Source organism: Scyliorhinus torazame, chromosome 3 (genome assembly GCF_047496885.1).
Source record: "Scyliorhinus torazame isolate Kashiwa2021f chromosome 3, sScyTor2.1, whole genome shotgun sequence".
In the NCBI taxonomy this organism is placed as follows: domain Eukaryota; kingdom Metazoa; phylum Chordata; class Chondrichthyes; order Carcharhiniformes; family Scyliorhinidae; genus Scyliorhinus; species Scyliorhinus torazame.
The window spans coordinates 64,049,359-64,068,367 of record NC_092709.1 but is presented as its reverse complement, the minus strand read 5'-3'; the positions used below and the strand labels follow the sequence as shown (position 1 = coordinate 64,068,367).

Below are 19,009 nucleotides of genomic sequence, written 5' to 3'. Positions count from 1 at the left end.
AACCCTACAGTGCAGAAGGAAGCCATTTAGTCCATCGAGTCTGCACTGACCCTCTGAAAGAGCACTCTACCTAGGCCCATGGCCCCACTATACCCCTGTAACCCCACCTAACCTTTGGCTGCTAAGGGGAAATTTAGAATGGCCAATTCACCTAACCTGCACAGTGTGGGAGCAAACCGGAGCACCCGGAGGAAACCCAGGCAGACAAGGGAGAATGTTCAAATTTCACACAAACAGTCATCCCAGGCCCAGGGTCTGGATTATTATCCCAGGCTTCTGGATTACTAGTCCATGGTTCTGTCTTTCTATTTTAGGGGCTGGATTCTCCGAGCCTCTGCGCTGAAATCGCGTTCGGCGCAGGGAGCGGAGAATAGTCGTCAACCCAGAAGTTCAGAACGGTGCCGCTCCCGCGATTCTCCAGTCCCCGGAGAATCGCGTGCGCGAACTACTCGGCACGGGTAAGGGGCCATTGACAGAGGCACCCCCCCCCCCCCCACTGTGATTCTCCACGCGCAACTGGCCGAGTTCCTGATTACGTGGTTCTAGCCACCTATCCACTGTTGGTTAATTACGTTGGGTGGCGGCTGTGGACTCAGTCCGCGGCTACCCCGGTGGGGGGCGGGGGGGATCGTTCACTGAGGGGTCTCATAGATGGCCAGGCAAGCGATCGGGAGGCACCGATCCACGGGCGCGCGCAATCTCGGGGGGGGGGCCTACTTCTGCCATCACGGTCCGCGGTGCGAGTCCGTCGCCGTGCGCATGCGCGGACACCCGACCGGTAGTGCAGGGCCCTGTATCCGCAGCCAGAGCTGCGAGAATCACTCGGGGGCCCTGCCAGCCCCTTGCAGATGGGAGAATGGCGTGGGGACATAGCCCCATGATTGAAGAGTCCAGCCCCAGGTATTGAGTCTCCTTGTCCCAATAATGTACATTGATCTTGGTGGAAAAATAATGAAGACAGATTGAACAACCTAACTTGCACCCAATTAAATGTGGAAAAATTAAATATTTGAGAAGTTTAAAGGATTTTATCTGGAAGGAGAATACAGAACAAGGGGTCATAAATTTAAGGGCAGCACGGTAGCACAAGTGGATAGCACTATGGCTTCACAGCGCCAGGGTCCCAGGTTCGATTCTCCGCTGGGTCACTTTGTGTGCGGAGTCTGCACGTTCTCCCCATGTCTGCGGGGGTTTCCTCTGGATGCTCCGGTTTCCTCCCACAGTCCAAAGACGTGCAGGTTAGGTGGATTGGCCATGGTAAATTGCCCTTAGTGACCATAAAAAAGTTAGGTGGGGTTATTGGGTTACGGGGATAGGGTGGAAGTGAGGGCTTAAGTGGGTCAGTGCAGACCCGATGGGCCGAATGGCCTCCTTCTGCGCTGTATGTTCTATGTTCATTCAGGGGAGATGTCAGGAATTACCTTTCCACACAAGGAGGAATGGAAACCTGGGATTCTCTCTCCCCAAATATTGTTGATGCTGTGAACCAATTGGAAATTGGTGGAAATGATCAAGAACAAACACAAAAGATGTGTCTAGAGGAGGTGTGAATGGAAGAAACATGAATATTTGCAATGCGAAAGCAAAAGCAAGAGAAAAATTAGAATAGAAATGAACCCTGCAAAGATACAGGAAACAAAACAGGGGCAATCCTTGACGAAGGAAAAAAGGAGGACAAACCAGAAGAACAGAAGAACTAGGAGCAGGAGTAGGCCATCTGGCCCCTCGAGCCTGCTCCGCCATTCAATGAGATCATGGCTGATCTTTTGTGGACTCAGCTCCACTTTCCGGCCCGAACACCATAACCCTTAATCCCTTTATTCTTCAAAAAACTATCTATCTTTATCTTGAAAACATTTAATGAGGGAGCCTCTACTGCTTCACTGGGCAAGGAATTCCATAGATTCACAACCCTTTGGGTGAAGAAGTTTCTCCTAAACTCAGTCCTAAATCTACTTCCCCTTATTTTGAGGCTATGCCCCCTAGTTCTGCTTTCACCCGCCAGTGGAAACAACCTGCCCGCATCTATCCTGTCTATTCCCTTCATAATCTTTTATGTTTCGAGAAGATCCCCCCTCATCCTTCTAAATTCCAACGAGTACAGTCCCAGTCTACTCAACCTCTCCTCGTAATCCAACCCCTTCAGCTCTGGGATTAACCTAGTGAATCTCCTCTGCACACCCTCCAGTGCCAGTACGTCCTTTCTCAAGTAAGGAGACCAAAACTGAACACAATACTCCAGGTGTGGCCTCACTAACACCTTATACAATTGCAGCAGAACCTCCCTAGTCTTAAACTCCATCCCTCTAGCAATGAAGGACAAAATTCCATTTGCCTTCTTAATCACCTGTTGCACCTGTAAACCAACTTTTTGCGACTCATGCACTAGCACACCCAGGTCTCTCTGCACAGCAGCATGTTTTAATATTTTATCATTTAAATAATAATCCCTTTTGCTGTTATTCCTACCAAAATGGATAACCTCACATTTGTCAACATTGTATTCCATCTGCCAGACCCTAGCCCATTCACTTAGCCTATCCAAATCCCTCTGCAGACTTCCAGTATCCTCTGCACTTTTTGCTTTACCACTTATCTTAGTGTCATCTGCAAACTTGGACACATTGCCCTTGGTCCCCAACCAGAGAAACACCCATTAATCCCCACTCTTTACTTTCTATTAATTAACCAACCCTCTATCCATGCTACTACTTTCCCCTTAATGCCATGCATCTTTATCTTATGCAGCAACCTTTCGTGTGGCACCTTGTCAAAGGGTTTCAGATATACCACATCCATTGGCTCCCCGTTATCTACCGCACTGTTAATGTCCTCAAAAAAGTCCACTAAATTAGTTAGGCATGACCTGCCCTTTATGAACCCATGCTGCGTCTGCCCAATGGGACAATTGATGCCTCGCTATTTCTTCCTTGATGATAGATTCCAGCATCTTCCCTACTACCGAAGTTAAGCTCACTGGCCTATAATTACCCCCTTTCTGCCTACCTCCTTTTTTAAACAGTGGTGTCACGTTTGCTAATTTCCAATCCGCCGGGACCACCCCAGAGTCTAGTGAATTTTGGTAAATTATCACTAGTGCATTTGCAATTTCCCTAGCCATCTCTTTTAGCACTCTGGGATGCATTCCATCAGGTCCAGGAGACTTGTCAACCTTTAGCCCCATTAGCTTGCTCATCACTATCTCCTTGGTGATAACAATCCTCTCAAAGTCCTCACCTGTCATAGCCTCATTTCCATCAGTCACTGGCATGTTATTTGTGTCTTCCATTGTGAAGACCGACCCCAAAAACCTGTTCAGTTCCTCAGCCATTTCCTCATCTCCCATTATTAAATCTCCCCTCTCATCCTCTAAAGGACCAATATTTACCTTAGCCACTCTTTTTTGTTTTATGTATTTGTAGAAACTTTTACTATCTATTTTTATATTCTGAGCAAGTTTACTCTCATAATCCATCTTACTCTTCTTTATAGTTTTTTTAGTAGCTTTCTGTTGCCCCCTAAAGATTTCCCAGTCCTCTGGTCTCCCACTGATCTTTGCTACTTTGTATGATTTTTCCTTCAATTTGATACTCTCCCTTATTTCCTTAGATATCCACGGTCGATTTTCCCTCTTTTTACCGTCCTTCCTTTTTGTTGGTATAAACCTTTGCTGAGCACTGTGAAAAATCACTTGGAAGGTTCTCCACTGTTCCTCAACTGTTTCACCATAAAGTCTTTGCTCCCAGTCTACCTTAGCTAGTTCTTCTCTCATCCCATTGTAATCTCCTTTGTTTAAGCACAAAACACTTGTGCTTGCTTTTACCTTCTCACCCTCCATCTGTATTTTAAATTCCACCATATTGTGATCGCTCCTTCCGAGAGGAGCCCTAACTATGAGATCCTGAATCAATCCTGTCTCATTACACAGGACCAGATCTTGGACCGCGTGTTCCCTCGTAGGTTCCATTACGTACTGTTCTAGGAAACTATCGCGGATACATTCTATAAACTGCTCCTCAAGGCTGCCTTGACCGACCTGGTTAAACCAATCGACATGTAGATTAAAATGCCCCATGATAACTGCTGTACCATTTCTACATGCATCAGTTATTTCTTTGTTTATTGCCTGCCCCACCATAATGTTACCATTTGGTGGCCTATAGATTACTCCTATCAGTGACTTTTTCGCATTACTATTCCTGATTTCCACCCAAATGGATTCAACCATATCCTCCATAGCACCGATGTCATCCCTTACTGTTGCCCGGATGTCATCCTTAAATAACAGAGCTACACCACCTCCCTTACCATCCACTCTGTCCTTCCGAAAAGTTTGATACCCTCGGATATTTAACTCCCAGTCGCAACCATCCTTTAACCATGTTTCAGTAATGGCCACGAAATCATAGTCATTCACGATGATTTGCGCCATCAACTCATTTACCTTATTCCGAATACTACAAGCATTCAGGTAAAGTACACTTATGTTGGCTTTTTTTTACCTTTGTTCTGAATCTTAACACCTCGATCAGTGACCTCTCCTAAGTTATATTTCCTCTTAACCTTTCTCCTAATTTTCCTTGTCGTTGAACCCATATCTTCATGTAACAACCTGCCGCGTCGCTTACCATTAATGTTTTCACTTCCCGTTTTATTTCTTTTAGTATTCCTGGTCCTATTCACTGAGCTCCCCCCAGTCACTGTACCTTGTACTGTTGCCCTTTTTGATTTTTGACTATGGCTTCTCTGCCTTACACTTTCCCCCTTATTGCCTTTTATTTCTGTCCCTGTTTTACTACCTTCCAACTTCCTGCATCGGTTCCCATCCCCCTGCCATATTAGATTAAACTCTCCACAACAGCTCTAGCAAACACCTCCCTCGGACATCGGTTCCAGTCCTGCCCAGGTGCAGACCGTCCGGTTTGCACTTGTCCCACCTCCCCCAGAACCGGTTCCAATGTCCCAGGAATTTGAATCCCTCCCTCTTGCACCATCTCTCGAGCCACGCATTCATCCTCTCTATCCTGACATTCCTACTCTGACTAGCTCGTGGCACTGGTAGCAATCCTGAGATTACTACCTTTGAGGTGCTACTTTTTAGTTTAACTCCTAGCTCCCTAAATTCAGCTTGTAGGACCTCGTCCCGTTTTTTACCTATATCGTTGGTGCCTATGTGCACCACGACAGCTGGCTGTTCACCCTCCCCCCCAGAATGTCCTGCAGCCGCTCCGAGACATCCTTGACCCTTGCACCAGGGAGGCAACATACCATCCTGGAGTCTCGATTGCGTCCGCAAAACCGCCTGTCTATTCCCCTTACAATTGAGTCCCCTATCACTATAGCCCTGCCATTCTTCTTCCTGCCCAGCTGCGCAGCAGAGCCAGCCACCGTGCCATGAACCTGGCTGCTGCTGCCTTCCCCTGGTGAGCCATCTCCCTCAACAGTATCCAAAGCGGTATATCTGTTTTGCAGGGAGATGACCGCAGAGGACACCTGCACTGCCTTTCTACTCTTGCTCTGTCTTTTGGTCACCCATTTTCTATCTCCCTCAGTATCTTTCACCTGCGGTATGACCAACTCGCTAAACGTGCTATCCACGACGTCCTCAGCATCGCGGATGCTCCAAAGTGAGTCCATCCGCAGCTCCAGAGCCGTCAAGCGGTCTAACAGGAGCTGCAACTGGACACACTTCTTGCACGTGAAGGAGCCAGGGACAGTGGAAGTGTCCCTGAGCTCCCACATCGCACACAAGGAGCATGACACGGGTCTGAGATCTCCTGCCATGTCTTAAACCTTCGGTTAACTTCAACAACTACAATTTCAACGAAAAAAACCAACAAAGAAAAAATAAATAAATATAACAATGAAAAAAACAGAAAAACAGAAACACTATTTACCAGTCACTTACCATGGATAAAAAGCACTTCCTCCCCACCCAGCTTTGAATTCCCACCTGGATTCAAATTCCCAAACTCACTCTTCGCTGTGTCTCACTCCTGGCTCTGTCTTCTCTGGCTCACTGGGAGAACTCACTGGGAGTGAGTTTACAAGTTGCTCTTTTTAAACTGGCCTGAATTGACTCCCCTCCCCCACCTGCTTTTAGATCAAGGTAGATTTAAGTGACTGACACTTAACTGCCAACCAGTTACGTGAGTGGGTGGGGCAGCCCTTGTTAACCCACACTGCACAATACTAGCTTAATTTAAATTAATTTAAACTCCTGAAATTTAAAAGGAGATGCCTTACTGATTTAATTCAATTCCCACCTAGATTCAGATTCCCAAACTCACTCTTAGCTGTGTCTCACTCCTGGCTCTGTCTTCTCTGGCTCACTGGGAGAGCTGGTATGGAATTCACTATGATGGAGATGGAGCAACTGGAAGAATGGAATGGCATCCATTGCAAAGACAGGGTGTAAGCAAGTGTAGTCAAGGTGGTTATACCATTCAGAACTCTAATATGAATATTAGATGGTGGCATGGTGGCACAGTGGTTAGCACTGCCACCTAAATGCCAGGGAGTCGGGTTCGATTCTGACATTGGGTGACTACCTGTTTGGAGTCTGCACACTGTCCTCGCGTCTGCAGATTGTGCAGGTTGGTTGGATTGCTCTTACGTGTCCAAAGGTTAGGTGAGGTTATGGGAATGGGGCGGGGGAGTGGGTTGGGTAGGGTGCTCTTTCAGAGGGGCGATGGCCTCCTTCTGCACTGTAGGAATTCTATGATTCTATAATTGGTTGATAGAATATCCTCAGAAATGGAGACAGAGAAATCTGGTCAGGAAAGAGACAGCTTTCGACAGTGTAAATCTGAGCAAAGGATAGATATTGGAAACAAATGTTCCAGTTCAGGGAAGAACAGAAAACAGGCCTGATACAGTCAGCAATGTATCAGAAAAAACGATGAGGGACGGCGCCTATTTAGGACTGGAAGAAAGAATGTTCCATATATCCCACAAAAGACAGGCATAGCTGAGATTCATGTGGGTATCTATAGCAACACCATTTATGTAAAGCGAGTTGAGTTTAAGGAGATGTTCTTCATGTTCAGGTAAGCTGTAGAGGGTGATGCTGCTTAGGCCTCCGATCAAGGGAAAAATAGAGAGCTCCCAGGCCATTCTTTTGGGGGAGTTAAAATGCAGAGTAATTGGATATCCATGATGAAGAGAAGACAGGTAGGGTCTGAAAAGTGTTCTTTTTAGATTCTCATTGATGGAATTTAATGATGAAGCCTTCCATACCAGCACTCCTGATTTGTTTTCCTTCTTCCCCAACTGCTGCATTTTTAACTTGCCCAGTTCAAATGATAGTTGATTGGCTTTCTGTTCTATGCAGATGTGACCTGACCTGCTGAGTATTTCTTGCATTTTCTGTTTTTATTTCAGATTTCCAGCATCCACGGTATTTTGCTTTTGATACATTTTGGTTGTAAAGATATTAAGGGTGGTGGAAACAAGTCAGGTAGATGGAATTAAGATGCAGTTTAGTAATGATCTAATTGAATGACAGTACAGAGCAGAGGACTGATTGGCCTTCTCCTATTCCTCAGCTCATAAATGTTCTCTGCAGTAAATCTTATTGATAGGAGATTGAAACCTAGACTGCCATGTCCAGCTGATGACTCCACAGAATGTCCAGTGAATCACAGATCACTTTAACCATATATCCATCTCTCTTCCAGGTCCAGTGCCCATACGTCTGGTGAACGGTCCGAACATGTGTTCCGGGAGAGTTGAGGTCTATCGTAACTCCAGCTGGGGAACTATCTGCGCAAATGGTTGGGATATTAACGCAACAAGTGTGGTCTGCAGAGTGTTGAATTGTGGGTCAGCCCTGTCAGTAACACACAGTACCACCTATGGGGAGGGGACTGAGGGCATCTGGTTGAAAGATGTGAGGTGTGATGGGAGCGAGATTTCCCTCGATCAGTGCACTGCCAACCCACAGGTGGGGAAGAACTGCACACACAGTGAGGACATTGGAGTGACCTGTTCAGGTGAGTGGAGTGATTTACTTAGCTTCGAGATTTAACATGCGCCTTATGTGTGTTTGTTCTCAATCCTTGCTCTTGTGATTCAAACTTTCATTTTCTTCTGGGTTACTTGTCCATTAATCCTATGTGGAGTGATTTACTTGGCTTAGATTTTATTAGATACTCCTCATTCGTGTTCTCTCACAAACTTTGCGAGTGGGGTTGAAACCTTCATTTTCTTGGTTACAAACCCAGATATCAGGGATACTTGTCCAGTAACACTTTTGACCTTGGAGGGGATGCAGCACAGATTTAGCAGAATGATACTGGGGACAGGGAAGTGTTCAATTAGAAGTACAGTTTACAGAGATGAGGCTTTGACTCCACTGAAAACAGAATGTCATATAATGATCTCATTGAAGTGTGTTTCAGATGTTTAATGGATTTGATGCGGTAGATAGAGAAGGATAGGTTTTTCCTGCAGTAGTGGGAAACAGAAGTTGCCAATGGTTCCAGGTTTAAATTCTCCCTTTGGAGGAAATGGTTACTCATTAGGATTTTTAAAGTCCTAAAGGCACCCACTTAATTGGCATGGAGGATGGTGGGTGAAGTATTGAAGCTGGAGGGCTACTCGGAGACCTTCTAGATTTAGAGGAGCAGCAGGCTATGATGAATGCTAAGTAATAGGTAAGACGCCTCAGTGTGGAGTCTCTCTCTCACCAACCTTTTGAAAACTTTAAATAAAAGATGGACCTTGTGATTAAACCACCACTGTGGGGGAGGGTAGAAATTCTGCAGGCCTCCTGGGAGCCTATCTCGAGGCACCACAACTGTTCATGGTCAGTATGAGAAACTGGAGGCCAACTGGAAAATTGCAGTTGGCATCATTCAATTGGGGTTAATAAGGTTAAGGAGTCTAATCAGCTATATGCCATATGAGGGCGAATATCCAACCAGTCCTGAACCCACCTTGTCTAAAATGGTTGGCGTCAGGAACATTATTGAGAAGCAGCATGCAGGCTGGCACCAACATATCTGGGCACCATCCACCTCCGTTCCTGTCTCTGGCCTGAAAATCCTGCTCAGTGAAATTATTTCTTCTGGTGGGAAGAATCTAGAACAAGTGGGCATAATATTTAAATTAGAACCTGGCAAGTTTTGGCACATGGCAGGAAGCACTTCCCCATCCATAGGATAGTCAAAATCTCGAACTTTCTCCCCCAAAAAGCTATTGATGCTGGGTATCAGATGGAAATTACAAAACTGAGAATGATAGAGTGTTGATGGTGAAGGGTGTAGTGAACCACTGTATTATGGGATGTAAGGTAGGACCTGCACTACAGGTTCGCCGGTAGCCTCTGCCGGCTGGCTCCGCCCACTAAGATCTGTATAAATATGCGTGACCTCCATTGCTCTGCCATTTCGCCAGCTGCAGCAGGAGGCCATGCATCTGACTGCAATAAAGCCACAGTTGTGCCCAATCTGCGTCTTTGTGCAATTGATTGCGCATCAAAGGGTCTTAATGATTACTGAAACAAGGTGGGTGGATGGAGTTAAGATACAGATCAGCCATGATCTTATTGAATGGCAGTACAGAATTGAACCGCTGAATGTCCTCTTCCTGTTCCGACTTGTTACTTGTTCGTACTTCCTATATATTCTCTCTGTGCTAATCTGCATTGGGAGAAGACTGAAACCCAAATGATAATATCCAACTGAATTATCTTGTGAAGTGCATGTAGTCCCAGACCACTTTAATCATGTTCTCATCTCCATTCCAGGTCCAGTGCCTGTACGGCTGGTGAATAGTAGCAACGTATGCGCTGGGAGAGTTGAGGTCTTTCGTAACTCCATCTGGGGGACTGTCTGTGACAATTCCTGGGATGTAAAAGCAGCAAATGTGGTCTGCAGAGCGTTGAACTGTGGGACGGCCCTGTCAGCAGAACGAGGTGCCACCTATGGGCAGGGTACTGGAGTAATCTGGTCGCTTAATTTAACCTGTGACGGGACAGAGCCTGCCCTCGATTGGTGCTCTGCCAACCCATGGGTGGGGATCAATTGCAGTCACAGTCAGGATGCTGAAGTTACCTGTTCAGGTCAGCACATTTATGCTGTTCCTTGTTAGTATGTTATTTTGTAAACTGACCAAATGGAATTGAAACTCTTGTTTTTCGACCCTGATTAGCATCCAGATCTCTAGATTACCACTCAGGTCATTGGCGTGGCAGCCGTGATCCCTGGATTACCACTCAGGTCTTTGGCGTGATAGCCCTGACCTCTGGATTACCAGCCTAGCGTCCGGGATTACCATTACAATGTTGGGATTATGAGCCCAGGAGCTACATTTCTACCAGAGGGTTTTAGATTAGAACCCTACAGTGCAGAAGCCATTTAGTCCATCGAGTCTGCACTGACCCTCTGAAAGAGCACTCTACCTAGGCCCATGGCCCCACTATACCCCTGTAACCCCACCTAACCTTTGGCTGCTAAGGGGAAATTGAGAATGGCCAATTCACCTAACCTGCACAGTGTGAGAGGAAACCGGAGAACCCGGAGGAAACCCAGGCAGACAAGGGAGAATGTTCAAATTTCACACAAACATTCATCCCAGGCCCAGGGTCTGGATTATTATCCCAGGCTTCTGGATCACTAGTCCATGGTTCTGTCTTTCTATTTTAGGGGCTGGATTCTCCGAGCCTCTGCGCTGAAATCGCGTTCGGCGCAGGGAGCGGAGAATAGTTGTCAACCCAGAAGTTCAGAACGGCGCCGCTCCCGCGATTCTCCAGTCCCCGGATAATCGCTCGAGAATCGCGTGCGCGAACTACTCGGCATGGGTAGGGGGCCATTGACAGAGGCACCCCCCCCCCCCCCCACTGTGATTCTCTGCGCGCAACTGGCCGAGTTCCTGATTACGTGGTTCTAGCCACCTATCCACTGTCGGGAACGTTGGGTGGCGGCTGTGGACTCAGTCCGCGGCTACCCTGGTGGGGGGGGGCGGGGGGGATCGTTCACTGGGGGGTCTCATAGATGGCCAGGCAAGCGATCGGGAGACACCGATCCACGGGCGCGCGCAATCTCGGGGGGGCTTACTTCTGCCATCACGGTCCGCGGTGCGAGTCCGTCGCCGTGCGCATGCGCGGACACCCGACCGGTAGTGCAGGGCCCTGTATCCGCAGCCAGAGCTGCGAGAATCACTCGGGGGCCCTGCCAGCCCCCTGCAGATGGGAGAATGGCGTGGGGACATAGCCCCATTATTGAAGAGTCCAGCCCCAGGTATTGAGTTTCCTTGTCCCAATAATGTACATTGATCTTGGTGGAAAAATAATGAAGACCGATTGTACAACCTAACTTGCATCCAATTAAATGTGGAAAAATTAAATATTTGAGAAGTTTAAAGGATTTTATCTGGAAGGAGAATACAGAACAAGGGGTCATAAATTTAAGGGCAGCACGGTAGCACAAGTGGATAGCACTATGGCTTCACAGCGCCAGGGTCCCAGGTTCGATTCCCCGCTGGGTCACTGTGTGTGCGGAGTCTGCACGTTCTCCCCGTGTCTGCGGGGGTTTCCTCTGGATGCTCCGGTTTCCTCCCACAGCCCAAAGACGTGCAGGTTAGGTGGATTGGCCATGGTAAATTGCCCTTAGTGACCATAAAAAGGTTAGGTGGGGTTATTGGGTTACGGGGATAGGGTGGAAGTGAGGGCTTAAGTGGGTCAGTGCAGACCCGATGGGCCGACTGGCCTCCTTCTGCGCTGTATGTTCTATGTTCATTCAGGGGAGATGTCAGGAATTACCTTTCCACACAAGGGGGAATGGAAACCTGGGATTCTCTCTCCCCAAATATTGTTAATGCTGTGAACCAATTGGAAATTGGTGGAAATGATCAAGAACAAACACAAAAGATGTGTCTAGAGGAGGTGTGAATGGAAGAAACATGAATATTTACAATGCGAAAGCAAAAGCAAGAGAAAAATTAGAATAGAAATGAACCCTGCAAAGATACAGGAAACAAAACAGGGGCAATCCTTGACGAAAAAAGGAGGACAAACCAGAAGAACATAAGAACTAGGAGCAGGAGTAGGCCATCTGGCCCCTCGAGCCTGCTCCGCCATTCAATGAGATCATGGCTGATCTTTTGTGGACTCAGCTCCACTTTCCGGCCCGAACACCATAACCCTTAATCCCTTTATTCTTCAAAAAACTATCTATCTTTATCTTGAAAACATTTAATGAAGGAGCCTCTACTGCTTCACTGGGCAAGGAATTCCATAGATTCACACCCTTTGGGTGAAGAAGTTTCTCCTAAACTCAGTCCTAAATCTACTTCCCCTTATTTTGAGGCTATGCCCCCTAGTTCTGCTTTCACCCGCCAGTGGAAACAACCTGCCCGCATCTATCCTGTCTAGTCCCTTCATAATCTTTTATGTTTTGAGAAGATTCCCCCTCATCCTTCTAAATTCCAACGAGTACAGTCCCAGTCTACTCAACCTCTCCTCGTAATCCAACCCCTTCAGCTCTGGGATTAACCTAGTGAATCTCCTCTGCACACCCTCCAGTGCCAGTACGTCCTTTCTCAAGTAAGGAGACCAAAACTGAACACAATACTCCAGGTGTGGCCTCACTAACACCTTATACAATTGCAGCAGAACCTCCCTAGTCTTAAACTCCATCCCTCTAGCAATGAAGGACAAAATTCCATTTACCTTCTTAATCACCTGTTGCACCTGTAAACCAACTTTTTGCGACTCATGCACTAGCACACCCAGGTCTCTCTGCACAGCAGCATGTTTTAATATTTTATCATTTAAATAATAATCCCTTTTGCTGTTATTCCTACCAAAATGGATAATCTCACATTTGTCAACATTGTATTCCATCTGCCAGACCCTAGCCCATTCACTTAGCCTATCCAAATCCCTCTGCAGACTTCCAGTATCCTCTGCACTTTTTGCTTTACCACTTATCTTAGTGTCATCTGCAAACTTGGACACATTGCCCTTGGTCCCCAACTCCAAATCATCTATGTAAATTGTGAACAGTTGTGGGCCCAACACTGATCCCTGAGGGACACCACTAGCTACTGATTGCCAACCAGAGAAACACCCATTAATCCCCACTCTTTGCTTTCTATTAATTAACCAATCCTCTATCCATGCTACTACTTTCCCCTTAATGCCATGCATCTTTATCTTATGCAGCAACCTTTTGTGTGGCACCTTGTCAAAGGCTTTCTGGAAATCCAGATATACCACATCCATTGGCTCCCCGTTATCTACCGCACTGTTAATGTCCTCAAAAAAGTCCACTAAATTAGTTAGGCATGACCTGCCCTTTATGAACCCATGTTGTGTCTGCCCAATGGGACAATTTCCATCCAGATGCCTCGCTATTTCTTCCTTGATGATAGATTCCAGCATCTTCCCTACTACCGAAGTTAAGCTCACTGGCCTATAATTACCCCCTTTCTGCCTACCTCCTTTTTTAAACAGTGGTGTCACGTTTGCTAATTTCCAATCCGCCGGGACCATCCCAGAGTCTAGTGAATTTTGGTAAATTATCACTAGTGCATTTGCAATTTCCCTAGCCATCTCTTTTAGCACTCTGGGATGAATTCCATCAGGTCCAGGAGACTTGTCAACCTTTAGCCCCATTAGCTTGCCCATCACTACCTCCTTGGTGATAACAATCCTCTCAAGGTCCTCACCTGTCATAGCCTCATTTCCATCAGTCACTGGCATGTTATTTGTGTCTTCCACTGTGAAGACCGACCCCAAAAACCTGTTCAGTTCCTCAGCCATTTCCTCATCTCCCATTATTAAATCTCCCCTCTCATCCTCTAAAGGGCCAATATTTACCTTCGCCACTCTTTTTTGTTTTATGTATTTGTAGAAACTTTTACTATCTGTTTTTATATTCTGAGCAAGTTTAGTCTCATAATCTATCTTACTCTTCTTTATAACTTTTTTAGTAGCTTTCTGTTGCCCCCTAAAGATTTCCCAGTCCTCTGGTCTCCCACTGATCTTTGCTACTTTGTATGTTTTTTCCTTCAATTTGATACTCTCCCTTATTTCCTTAGATATCCACGGTCGATTTTCCCTCTTTTTACCGTCCTTCCTTTTTGTTGGTATAAACCTTTGCTGAGCACTGTGAAAAATCACTTGAAGGTTCTCCACTGTTCCTCAACTGTTTCACCATAAAGTCTTTGCTCCCAGTCTACCTTAGCTAGTTCTTCTCTCATCCCATTGTAATCTCCTTTGTTTAAGCACAAAACACTTGTGCTTGCTTTTACCTTCTCACCCTCCACCTGTATTTTAAATTCCACCATATTGTGATCGCTCCTTCCGAGAGGAGCCCTAACTATGAGATCCTGAATCAATCCTGTCTCATTACACAGGACCAGATCTTGGACTGCGTGTTCCCTCGTAGGTTCCATTACGTACTGTTCTAGGAAACTATCGCGGATACATTCTATAAACTGCTCCTCAAGGCTGCCTTGACCGACCTGGTTAAACCAATCGACATGTAGATTAAAATGCCCCATGATAACTGCTGTACCATTTCTACATGCATCAGTTATTTCTTTGTTTATTGCCTGCCCCACCATAATGTTACCATTTGGTGGCCTATAGATTACTCCTATCAGTGACTTTTTCGCATTACTATTCCTGATTTCCACCCAAATGGATTCAACCATATCCTCCATAGCACCGATGTCATCCCTTACTGTTGCCCGGATGTCATCCTTAAATAACAGAGCTACACCACCTCCCTTACCATCCACTCTGTCCTTCCGAAAAGTTTGATACCCTCGGATATTTAACTCCCAGTCGCGACCATCCTTTAACCATGTTTCAGTAATGGCCACGAAATCATAGTCATTCACGATGATTTGCGCCATCAACTCATTTACCTTATTCCGAATACTACGAGCATTCAGGTAAAGTACACTTATGTTGGCTTTTTTTTACCTTTGTTCTGAATCTTAACACCTCGATCAGTAACCTCTCCTAAGTTATATTTCCTCTTAACCTTTCTCCTAATTTTCCTTGTCGTTGAACCCTTATCTTCATGTAACAACCTGCCGCGTCGCTTACCATTAATGTTTTCACTTCCCGTTTTATTTCTTTTAGTATTCCTGGTCCTATTCATTGAGCTCCCCTCAGTCACTGTTCCTTGTACTGTCGCCCTTTTTGATTTTTGACTATGGCTTCTCTGCCTTACACTTTCCCCCTTATTGCCTTTTCTGTCCCTGTTTTACTACCTTCCAACTTCCTGCATCGGTTCCCATCCCCCTGCCACATTAAATTAAACTCTCCGCAACAGCTCTAGCAAACCCCCCCCCATTCGGACATCGGTTCCAGTCCTGCCCAGGTGCAGACCATCCAGTTTGCACTGGTCCCACCACCCCCAGAACCGGTTCCAATGTCCCAAGAATTTGAATCCCTCCCTCTTGCACCATCTCTCGAACCACGCATTCATCCTCTCTATCCTGACATTCCTACTCTGACTAGCTCGTGGCACTGGTATCAATCCTGAGATTACTACCTTTGAGGTGCTACTTTTTAGTTTAACTCCTAGCTCCCTAAATTCAGCTTGTAGGACCTCGTCCCGTTTTTTACCTATATCGTTGGTGCCTATGTGCACCACGACAGCTGGCTGTTAACCCTCCCCCCCCCAGAATGTCCTGCAGCCGCTCCGAGACATCCTTGACCCTTGCACCAGGGAGGCAACATACCATCCTGGAGTCTCGATTGCGTCCGCAAAACCGCCTGTCTATTCCCCTTACAATTGAGTCCCCTATCACTATAGCCCTGCCATTCTTCTTCCTGCCCAGCTGCGCAGCAGAGCCAGCCACGCTGCTGCTGCCTTCCCCTGGTGAGCCATCTCCCTCAACAGTATCCAAAGCGGTATATCTGTTTTGAAGGGAGATGACCGCAGAGGACACCTGCACTCTTGCTCTGTCTTTTGGTCACCCATTTTCTATCTCCCTCAGTATCGTTCACCTGCGGTGTGACTAACTCGCTGAACGTGCTATCCACAACGTCCTCAGCATCGCGAATGCTCCAAAGTGAGTCCATCCACAGCCCCAGAGCCGTCAAGCGGTCTAACAGGAGCTACAACTGGACACACTTCTTGCACGTGAAGGAGCCAGGGACAGTGGACGTGTCCCTGAGCTCCCACATCGCACACAAGGAGCATGACACGGGTCTGAGATCTCCTGCCATGTCTTAAACCTTCGGTTAACTTCAACAACTACAATTTCAACAAATAAAACAACAAAGAAAAAATAAATAAATATAACAATGAAAAAAACAGAAACACTACTTACCAGTCACTTACCAGGGATAAAAAGCACTTCCTCCCCACCCAGCTTTGAATTCCCATCTGGATTCAAATTCCCAAACTCACTCTTAGCTGTGTCTCACTCCTGGCACTGTCTTCTCTGGCTCACTGGGAGAACTCACTGGGAGTGAGTTTACAAGTTGCTCTTTTTAAACTGTCCTGAATTGACTCCCCTCCCCCACCTGCTTTTAGATCAATGTAGATTTAAGTGACTGACACTTAACTGCCAACCAGTTATGTGAGTGGGTGGGGCAGCCCTTGTTAACCCACACTGCACAATACTAGCTTAATTTAAATTAATTTAAACTCCTGAAATTTAAAAGATGCCTTACTGATTTAATTCAATTCCCACCTGGATTCAGATTCCCAAACTCACTCTTAGCTGTGTCTCACTCCTGGCTCTCTTCTCTGGCTGGGAGAGCTGGTATCGAATTCACTATGATGGAGATGGAGCAACTGGAAGAATGGAATGGCATCCATTGCAAAGACAGGGTGTAAGCAAGTGTAGTCAAGGTGGTTATACCATTTAGAACTCTAATATGAATATTAGATGGTGGCACAGTGGTTAGCACTGCCACCTAAATGCCAGGGAGTCGGGTTCGATTCTGACATTGGGTGACTACCTGTTTGGAGTCTGCACACTGTCCTCGCGTCTGCAGATTGTGCAGGTTGGTTGGATTGCTCTTACGTGTCCAAAGGTTAGGTGAGGTTATGGGAATGGGGCGGGGGAGTGGGTTGGGTAGGGTGCTCTTTCAGAGGGGCGATGCAGACTCGATGGGCCGAATGGCCTCCTTCTGCACTGTAGGAATTCTATGATTCTATAATTGGTTGATAGAATATCCTCAGAAATGGAGACAGAGAAATCTGGTCAGGAAAGAGACAGCATTCGACAGTGTAAATCTGAGCAATGGATAGATATTGGAAACAAATGTTCCAGTTCAGGGAAGAACAGAAAACAGGCCTGATACAGTCAGCAATGTATCAGAAAAAACGATGAGGGACGGCGCTTATTTAGGACTGGAAGAAAGAATGTTCCATATATCCCACAAAAGACAGGCATAGCTGAGATTCATGTGGGTATCTATAGCAACACCATTTATGTAAAGCGAGTTGAGTTTAAGGAGATGTTCTTCATGTTCAGGTAAGCTGTAGAGGGTGGTGCTGCTTAGGCCTCCAATCAAGGGAAAAATAGAGAGCTCCCAGGCCATTCTTTTGGGGGAGTTAAAATGCAGAGTAATTGGATATCCATGATGAAGAGAAGACAGGTAGGGTCTGAAAAGTGTTCTTTTTAGATTCTCATTGATGGAATTTAATGATGAAGCCTTCCATACCAGCACTCCTGATTTGTTTTCCTTCTTCCCCAACTGCTGCATTTTTAACTTGCCCAGTTCAAATGATAGTTGATTGGCTTTCTGTTCTATGCAGATGTGACCTGACCTGCTGAGTATTTCTTGCATTTTCTGTTTTTATTTCAGATTTCCAGCATCCACGGTATTTTGCTTTTGATACATTTTGGTTGTAAAGATATTAAGGGTGGTGGAAACAAGTCAGGTAGATGGAATTAAGATGCAGTTTAGTAATGATCTAATTGAATGACAGTACAGAGCAGAGGACTGATTGGCCTCCTCCTATTCCTCAGCTCATAAATGTTCTCTGCAGTAAATCTTATTGATAGGAGATTGAAACCTAGACTGCCATGTCCAGCTGATGACTCCACAGAATGTCCAGTGAATCACAGATCACTTTAACCATATATCCATCTCTCTTCCAGGTCCAGTGCCCATACGTCTGGTGAACGGTCCGAACATGTGTTCCGGGAGAGTTGAGGTCTATCGTAACTCCAGCTGGGGAACTATCTGCGCAAATGGTTGGGATATTAACGCAACAAGTGTGGTCTGCAGAGTGTTGAATTGTGGGTCAGCCCTGTCAGTAACACACAGTACCACCTATGGGGAGGGGACTGAGGGCATCTGGTTGAAAGATGTGAGGTGTGATGGGAGCGAGATTTCCCTCGATCAGTGCACTGCCAACCCACAGGTGGGGAAGAACTGCACACACAGTGAGGACATTGGAGTGACCTGTTCAGGTGAGTGGAGTGATTTACTTAGCTTCGAGATTTAACATGCGCCTTATGTGTGTTTGTTCTCAATCCTTGCTCTTGTGATTCAAACTTTCATTTTCTTCTGGGTTACTTGTCCAGTAATCCTATTGACCTTGGAGGGGATGCAACACATGTTTAGCAGAATGATACTGGGGACAAGTACAGTTTACAGAGACGAGGCTTTGATTCCACTTAGTACAGAACATGAAACAGTGATCTCATTGAAGTATTTGATATGTTTAAAGGATTTGATACGGTAGGTAGAGAAGACTGGATTTTCCTTCCAACAGTGGGAAACAGAAGTTGGCACAGATTCTGGGTTCCGAATCCTCCATTGGGAGGAAATGGTTGCTATTTGGAATTTTCACGGAGGTGCCCACTCAATTGGCATGGACAGTGGCGGGTGAATGCCCGGAGCTGGAGGGCCAATCAGAAACCTTCTGGCTTTAGAAGACCATCAGGCCACAATGGATACTAAGGAATAGGGAAGGCGCCTCAACATGGAGGTACCCTCTCACCAAACCTTTGGTAGCTTTAAATAAAAATTAGATTTTGCAACCAGCCCACTACTGTGGGGGAGGGGAGATGAAAATGA

At 46.2% G+C, this 19,009-nt stretch overlaps 1 protein-coding gene across 1 annotated transcript in view; it reads left to right on the top strand.

Annotated features, from left to right (window-relative positions):
• LOC140408487 (scavenger receptor cysteine-rich domain-containing protein DMBT1-like) overlaps positions 1-19,009 on the top strand; it is a 177,148-nt gene that overhangs the window by 69,527 nt on the left and 88,612 nt on the right. Inside the window, exons 10-12 of the mRNA XM_072495740.1 lie at positions 7,680-7,994; positions 9,752-10,066; positions 18,085-18,399. Coding sequence (XP_072351841.1) covers positions 7,680-7,994; positions 9,752-10,066; positions 18,085-18,399 — 945 coding nt within the window. The remainder of the gene's footprint in view (positions 1-7,679; positions 7,995-9,751; positions 10,067-18,084; positions 18,400-19,009) is intronic.